The sequence below is a fragment of the Ipomoea triloba genome, chromosome 14, assembly GCF_003576645.1.
Source record: "Ipomoea triloba cultivar NCNSP0323 chromosome 14, ASM357664v1".
In the NCBI taxonomy this organism is placed as follows: Eukaryota; Viridiplantae; Streptophyta; class Magnoliopsida; order Solanales; family Convolvulaceae; genus Ipomoea; species Ipomoea triloba.
Genome location: NC_044929.1, coordinates 2,791,186 through 2,800,253, shown reverse-complemented (window position 1 = coordinate 2,800,253; position 9,068 = coordinate 2,791,186). Strand labels below are relative to the sequence as shown.

At 32.0% G+C, this 9,068-nt stretch overlaps 1 protein-coding gene across 1 annotated transcript; it reads left to right on the top strand.

Annotated features, from left to right (window-relative positions):
- Positions 1 to 4,488: 4,488 nt before the first annotated feature.
- Positions 4,489 to 4,992, top strand: LOC116004759 (RING-H2 finger protein ATL40-like). Its single transcript, XM_031244922.1, has one exon. The coding sequence runs from the start codon at positions 4,489 to 4,491 to the stop codon at positions 4,990 to 4,992; it is 504 nt and encodes a 167-aa protein (XP_031100782.1).
- Positions 4,993 to 9,068: the final 4,076 nt, after the last annotated feature.

The following is a 9,068-nucleotide window of genomic DNA, read 5'->3' as shown; positions in this document are numbered from 1 at the left end:
AAAAAAAAAAAAAAAAAAAAAAAAAAAAAAAAAGCGAGCATACCACCCAACATAATTAAAACCATGCATGAAAAAAAAACAAAGTTACTAATAAAACACTCTAACACCAAACCGTGTATATCTATATATCTATATAAAAGTGCTTGACCAATTTTTTCCGCCCAAAGTTAGGGACGTTGTAAATTGTAATATTAAATATTTGGATAAAAATGTCATTTAGAATTATTATTTAAAAACTTTAAATAATTAATTACACTTTCCTTTTGAAAAATCTAACAAATTATAATTATCACATTTTAACACCTATAAATACAATGGAAACGTAACTATGTTTTGAATCTTTATTCCTCCTTTCTGATGATTCACCTCCAAAGTAATCTTCATCTTCTCCATCTACGGATGCTCCTGTAATTCGGGAAAAGAAATGAAGACCATTGTGAGGAGGAGCTCTCCTTGGTATACAAATTGCAGAGTCTGCAAATGTGTACTAGCCCGTGAAAGCCCAATGGTAAATCTTGCAAAATCGCAAAGCATAAAAAACGAAGACCCCGTATACCGTAATAGGTAACAAACGAATTGTATATTGCAACGATCAATGCAAAAGCTGTATACTTCCCAACATTACCAATCAAATTTTCTATATATGTATGTAATGATCAATGCACAACCCGTATACTTTAGAACTAATTTCAATTTTCCTTTTGAAAGTCCAACCCGTATATATGATATGATGTGATGTATGTATGTAATTATTATGGCAAATATAATTGCATAGAATATTTTTATGTTTCTAATTATTTTGAAAGTCCAACCCGTATGTACTAAAAATAAAAATTTATTAAAAATATTTAAATTAAGAAATTAATGAGAGTAATTACAAAATATTTAAATGGTAATAAAATTATCTTTATAATAAAAAAAATATTTTTTAGGTAATGAATATACGCAAATCTTTCAAAATATTAATATTTGCAATAATTAAAATATTTTAATTATTATACTAATTAAGAAATTAATTATAGGCAAAGACCTTGTGGTCTAGTGGCACTCGGTTCCATTTCCCACATGGGAGTGAGTGCGTTCGAGCTTAAATGGTAATTAAATTATCTTTTTAATTAAAAAAATATTTTTTTTAGTGAATGAATATACGCAAATCTTTCAAAATATTAATATTTGCAATAAATAAAATATTTTCAAAATAATCATTATAATGATAATTAATATTATCGAAAATATTTAGGGTGTGTTTGGTTCGCACATGGGAATCAGAATCGAAATGTGTATCAAATACTTGGTAATAGTAATGGATTTTGGTGAAAGTATTTTGCATATTTGGTAGTAGGGTGTAATGGAAATGATTATTAATATACTTGGGGAAGCGGAGGAGGGAGGGAAATGAAACCCTTATTTTATTAGAGAATGAGTTTTGCAATTAATGTGGTAATGAAAACCCATAATATTGTTCTAAGAATCTGGCAACCAAACAATAACAATGACTTTGATATCTATTCCTGATAGCTAAACCTGTCATTAGTGACGATGAAATAAATTTTAAAATTTAGTGTACTATAATATTATTATTAGGTAGTCATTTCCTTCCTTTTATTATTATACTAATTAAGGAATTAATTAAAATTAAGCTAATAATAGAATTAATAAATCTATACTATATATAAAAGTAAAATCCTCATATTTCATTTTCCGTCCAAACTTTTGTAGTCAATTAATTAAATATTTTATTGGTCAAATAATTAATAAAGCTTATTTGGTAAGAAAATGTAACATGGAAATGAACTAATATCTATTAATTTGTAATATTGTTTCTATATTCATGTATTAACGTAATACGGAGTAACATAATACCGTGTAGAAGAGACATATATTAATTAGGTAAATAACATAATAGCATAATTGGTAAATTATGTATGTTATTCTATAATATAATTGGTAATATACGAATTGATATTCCTGTTAAAGAAAAATAATTAATTTGCACAATTAAGAGTAAAAAATACAAGTAAAATGCAGTTTAAAAAAATGTAACAGATTCAGTAGTACTAAAAAAAATGACATAACTTTATTTTTTTTGTAATGAAACGGAACAATAAATATAGAATATATATATTCATTCTTAAATTGTGTCTATTAAAAATATCAATAAATAAGATATGATATAATAAAACTGCAACCTAAGTATAATAGAGTAAAATGGGAAAGACAAATATAATAGTAGAGATACAAGAAGATAGGGGAATGAATTTTTTAATATTTAGATTTCGCTATAATGATACATAGATTTCGCTTACTAGTGCATTTTTCTTGGTTTTTGTCAGCCCAAAGAATTAGAGATGCTTTTTTGTTAGTGTGGAAGATGGTTTTGGACAGATTTTACCTCCTGCAAAACAAAAAATTTTGTCAGACATTAAAAAAAATAAAGCTGCGCGACGCGTCAGAGTGGCTGCTAGCTGGCGGCCACTATGACTAAAACACACTTTTTTTTTGTTTTTTCTTATTTTTTTTAAATGCGTCAGATTTTTTTCTCATTTCTTTTTCTCTCTTAATTTATCTCTCTCCTACATGTCACTCTTAACATTTGTGCAAAATTTTAACTACTATGGATGCTCTAAAGATTAAAAAAAAAAAACATAATCCCAAAAGACATAGAAGTCTAGAAGATCTAGGAAATCTCTATAATTGAACAAATTAAGTCCAAATCCTTTGGACTTCAAGTTAACTGTACTCTATGAAAAAAAATAAAAATGTAATAAAAAAATTTTGTTTGAATATAATGCATAAAAATTTAACAATAATTCAAAATTTAGTTTAAAAGTGACATTTTTTTTGTACATATTTAGATATAAAGTTATTTACCAAAATTTTGATATTACTTCCTTTTAAAATTTTATTTTCAATTACTATGAATTTTTTTAAAAAATAATAGATAACATATAAAATATTTAAAAAAAATTGTTTGGGACCCTGTAACGTCGCTTTGACTGCCGCACATGGCCAAGGCTGGCCCATCGCCAATAGATACAAATTTATTAAAATAATAACATACATATACAAATATTTAGTAAATTGGAGTATCTTTCTGTGACTAACTTTCCTTCATTTTTTGTATCATTGGCCTAAATGCAAATAAAACTTTGCCAAAAAAGTAAAATAAATAAATAAAAAATTTGAGAATATATGCTACTTTAGCCTTAAAAATACGCATATATGGAAGTCACCTTAATATTAAATCAGGCAAAAGAGTGACGTTGGCAAGTTATTACCTGATGATAACATGTTCAAAATTTTAATTCAATTTTAATCTTTTACAATTTTGAAGGTTCAATTGAAGTTTAAACAAAAAAAAAAAAAAATATTTGGGGACCGCAACTACATTATTGTAAATAGTTGAATTGGAAAGTGTATTTGACTATTATCTCTTTATAAAATTAAAATTTTGAAGTATTTTTGAAAAAAAAAAACAAATTAAAAATAAATTAGAAAGTGACATGTACAAACAAAAATGTGTTAGAAATTAAAATATTAGAAAACTTTGGCATTTTGATGGCTTGTATCTATTCGAGTTTTCTAAGTGAGACGAAATATTTGATATATTATTATATGCTTAAAATAAATGATGAGTGAATGAAAAATTAATTTTCTAAGTATATCTATGAAGTTGGGAAAATGAATTTGAGAAAGCATGTAAGAAGCCCTTATTCTACATTGAAAAATATATGTGAATTTACACTAATATATATAAGTGATGCACCTTAAGCTTTAAACATATGCACCTTAAGCTATAAACTTACGCACATTACGCTTTAAACTTAAGCACCATAAGATTTAATTTAAACTTAGGCACCTTAAGTTTTGAACTTAGCACCTTAAACTTTAAAAATATGCAACTTAAACTTTCAACAATATGCGAAATTATCATAATGTCAACGCATATTTTTTAAAATTATCTTTATTCTGAGCTGTTGATTTTGACAAGATCAATTACTAAATTAACGATTTCAAAAAAAAAAATACTAAATTAAATTAGGTTATTATTGTACCGAACCCCCCTTTTTTTTAGGATGGAAAATAAAGTTCCAACTAATTAACTTTATTAATTATAGTCACCAAGACCTTCAAAAAAAAAAATTATTGTCACCATCAAGAGGTAGTGCACTAGTGCTGCATTATTTAAATAAATAAATAAATAGGTGCATGGAATATTTTAAGGACCATAATATCGTTCAAAATTGCTATGCTCTATATTCAAAATACATCAAATATATATTGTATTTGCAGTTTCATGGCAGGTTCTTGGCTGCCCATAATCCATGTGTTTACTATTGAATATATGCCTAATAATAAAATAAAAATATATTGAATTAGTGAAGGGTACTTATATATAAAGCCTCCACTACAGCAGAGACTAAACAAGCCTCTCAGAACAATACTTCAATCCACAGCTTCTAACACTAGAGAGAGAAGCAAAAGAAAATGAAAAACGCTTCCAATGTTTTCATCTTCGTCTTCCTCGTACTAATCTGCACATTCATCTTCAAGAAACTGCTCCAAATGTTTCCGCAGTCAAAGGTCCTAAACTGTGTTGTTTCAGTAGCAGCACAGCTAAAATGGGGTTGGGATTGCCTCCTCTTCCAATCTTTATGCCAATTTCCCAACAAATTCAACGTCGTCGCCGGAATAATGTCACCGGAAAATGGTGCCTCGGAGGTGGGAGTAAGGGTTTTTGAGGGTGAATGTGCAGTTTGTCTGTGCAAGATAGATGAAGGAGAAGAGGTTAGAGATTTGAAGTGTAAGCATATTTTCCACAGGGCTTGTTTGGATAGGTGGCTAGGCACTGGGCGCATCACTTGTCCGCTCTGCAGAACTCACGTCAAGCCACCCAGTCGGCGTTTCCAAGATGATCTTCATCATCAAGAGGTTATCGTCTTCGATTTCTGCTCTCGTCGTCGAGATAGATGCACATGGTGGTTAAGATGATGATCAGAATGATCATTGCCGCTTAACATATCAAAATTCTTTGATTGTTTGTATATATTTTAAAGGAAAAGTTGGTAGATATTTATTTTACTTCCAACATTGGGTATCAATTAATTTATCTGTTAATCGTCCATATCCACCACAAACTAACACTTACTCTTGTTCAAATTAAACACAAGCAAATCTAGCTACAAATTTTTTTTTTTCTTCTAACTTTTGGTGTTGGAAATATAATTTCCGGCTATTATTTGGAAATAAAAATTTCACAACAAAAATATATAGTTAATCTAAGACGTCTGAAACACACTTTCTTTAAGATCAATCTATTAGAATGAATCTCATCCAAACTGACAACGATAATGAAAATGACAACAATATAATGGTGGCAACTAACCGTAGAAATAAATTAAAGTTTCCATAAATGTTGCGAACTCACAGCCGCGATGAATGTTGGTTCATAAGTCGATAATAGAGTGATGGGTGGCATACAAGGGTCTATCTGTATGGTGCAGGTGCTTGTGACGGTACAAAGGGGTCCGGCCAAATGGCTTGAGAAGTTTTAATAATTTAAACTTTAAGAGTTGGCAACATAATATGTTATTATACTTGACTACACCCAGTCTTGCAAGGTTTTTGACTGAAAAGGCTACTGATGTAAAGGGGACGAGATGGATGTGTAAATAGTTAGTAAGGTTGAGGCTTTGAAACATTCATACTTCCTTTCTTCAGATTACGTACTAACAAGGTGTTTGGTTGAATGTAATTGAGTTGTAATTGAATTGTAATTCAATGAAGGCCTTAACTACATTGTTTGGTTGGAGTGAATTGTAATTCCACCGAATTACAATTCACTTCTTTTGTTGGATTGCAATTCATGTGGTACTCCCCACGATTTGCAATTCAATGCTTGTGGGAAAGGAAAAGATAGAAGAAACCACAAAAGCTAAGTATCCTTGGTGATTGTTACTTTTATTATTACGCAAAAGACATTTTAGGCTTTATACCACTTTTTCCTTTTCATTCCCAATAATTCTATTTATCCCTATCAAACAATGTAATTTGAATTACTACATTATTCTTTTCCCACTTAATTGCAATTCATTTCCTTCTTAATTCCTTTCTCCCAACCAAACACTCCATTAAATGGTTTGCATGATTCTCTATATGATGTTTATAGCAAATTGAAGACAACATTCTTTGGATCACAAATATAGGAATGAAGACAAGTCTTTGGATCACAAATATAAGAATGAAGCTAGATGTTGGGACAAAAAAGTTTGTCATTAGAGATTTGTTAACTATAAAATGATGGATTCCAAAAATCGTGCTAAGTTAGGTTGACTAAATTTAGATGATGCTCAACGAAATTTTTGATGATGAAATGGTTGTAAGTGAAGTCTTTTAAGTGGCTACTATTATCTAGCTACTTGTTGCCTTCGATATTGATGGACTTCGATCAAGAACTACTTAAACCACATGTGAAAAGATCGAGATGAATTAGAGTAGTTGATTTTCTAGTTCAAAATTGAGGAGAACAATACCATAGGAAACGTGATGGGAAGATTCCTATTTTTGGTGGCGCTAAAGGCAACATTGTGGAGCACATTAAAAACTCCAAGAATATCAAGAAAAGCAAAAACTTGATCATAAAGGTGACCTAACATGTTCAGAGCAAGATCAAGGTTTATAAACTAGCTATTTTTTTTATATCTGTGAAACGGAGGGGGGACCCCAAGAGCGCTAACAGGAATTATGCTCCACCACTCTTCGCGCCCAGGTGACATGCGCCAAGTCGTCAAGATAAACCTCCTCCCCAATGATGAGACACACCTCAAGAAGTCTTCGGCCTCCTATTTGACATGCACCGAGTGACGCCAAGCGGTCAGCCACTCTATTCTGCTCTCTATATATCACCCTCAAATCAATTCTCCAAGCTCTGTTAAGCCAGCCCTGGATTTCGCTTATGATGTGCGCCAATGGTCTATGAACCACAGAATTCTCGCGGATCCAAAGGATGACGTTCTTTACATCCGATTGGACCTCAAGGTCTCGAATCCCTTTCTGCCATGCCCAGCTCAAACACTCAACAATTGCTCTTGCCTCAACAATGGAGACTTCAGCGTGATCAGTGGTACCAGCCAAACCTTCAACCCATTCTCCCATTTTATTCCGGATGACGCCTCCCACGCCAGCCTTATTTGGCCCAATTTTAACGCTCCCGTCGACATTTAGTGTGAAACGATGGTCTTGTGATGCACCCCAACGTAGTTGGATAATTCTGACTCCTCTCACCAGGCTCGATCGATCGAATTCACGATTAATTTCCTCCAACGCTTCCTTAACCCAAGCAATTTTGCAGTGTATCATCACTTCCCGTCCAGTGAACACTCGGTCGCAACACCATCTCCAAATCCACCAGGTTGTAATCATAAAATGACGAGGTCATTCTTTGCCTTCATAGCCAGCCACATTACCAGTGATGTTAGCCGCAATCTAGTCCTTGAAACTCAGTTGTCTCCATCGTATTCGTTCACTTCGCCGGACAAACATCTTAATTGTTAGTACTAAAATATTAAATATTAATATAAAAACATCTTGAATTGTAAATTGTATAAAAATTTAAAGAATCAAAACACAACACAAAGTATCAATATTAGATCATAGTACTTGATGTCGAATTTTTATTACATATTTGGGTTTGCGACCGATTTGAAAAAGTTAAGGTTATTTCAATGCAAACAACTTTGGTTTGGATGAAATAATCCATTTAAAAAAAATAACGAAAAATAGCTAATTGGCCGCTTAAATGCTTGCCTAAGCCGCCTACAACATCAATTCTGCCAAGCAGCCGGCCACCACTTAGCGCCTAGGCGCGATTTTTGCAACGTTGGACAAGATAGTACAAAGCACCAAAGAAGGAGCCTCGGTAGTGGCTGCACTTGCTGTACCAAAGAATTTAGTTTTTTGTTCGTTATTGAATAAGATTAGTTTTTCTATAGTTTTTGAGTCAAAGTTACTTCAATAACATAAAGACTCTCTCATGTAAGGTTGCAGATGAAAGAAGTTTGAGGGTTATTGTACCAAATCCTTTTTTAAGGATGGAAAAGTTCCAACTAATTAATTTTCTTAATTATAGTCAACAAAAGTTGCTTCATTTAATTAATGAATAAATAGGTGCATGGAATATTTTAAGGAACATTATCGTTATGCTCTAATTTCAAAATACATCAAATATATATTATATTGTATTTGCAGTTTCTTGGCATGCCCATGTGTTTACTATTGAACATATGCGGCCTAATAATAATAAATATATTGAATTAGTGAACGTACTGCCTTAAGCCTCCACTACTACAGCAGTAGACTAAACAAGCCACCCAGCCCTCTGAGAACAATTCACAGCTTCTAACACTAGAGAGAGAAGCAAAGGAAAATGAAAAACGCTTCCAATGCGCTGCTTTCATCTTCGTCTTCCTCCTACTAATCTGCACATTCATCTTCAAGAAACTGCTCCAAATGTTTCCGCAGTCAAAGATCCTAAACTGTGTTGTTTCAGTAGCAGCACAGCTAAAATGGGCTTGGGATTGCCTCCGGCCTCTTGCAATCCTTATGCCAATTTCCCAACGACGTCACCGGAATGTTGCCGGAAAATGCTGGCTCCGAGGTGGGAGTAAGGGTTTTCGAGGGCGAATCGGATGGCTCAGTAGAATGTGCAGTTTGTCTGTGCAAGATAGAGGAAGGAGAAGAGGTTATCGTCTTGGATTTCTGCTCTCACCGTCGAGATATATAGATGCTCATGCTGGTTAAGATGATAGATGATCACAATGATCAATGCCGCTTAACATACTAGAATTCTTTGATTGTTTGTATTTTAAGGAAAAGTTGAATTGGTACATATATATTTCACTTCCATATTTGGGTATTAATTAATTTATCTGTTAATCGTCCACAATCACTTGCCTGTTCAAACACAAGCAAAGCTACAAAATATTTTTCTAACTTTTGGTGTTGGGAATTTTATTTTTCACAATTATTTGAAAATAAAACATTCACAAAAAAAAAAAAAAAAAAAAAAA

Coding starts and splice junctions, on each gene's coding strand:
- LOC116004759 (XM_031244922.1), top strand. CDS start 4,489: ATGAAAAACGCTTCCAATGTTTTCATCTTCGTCTTCCTCGTACTAATC.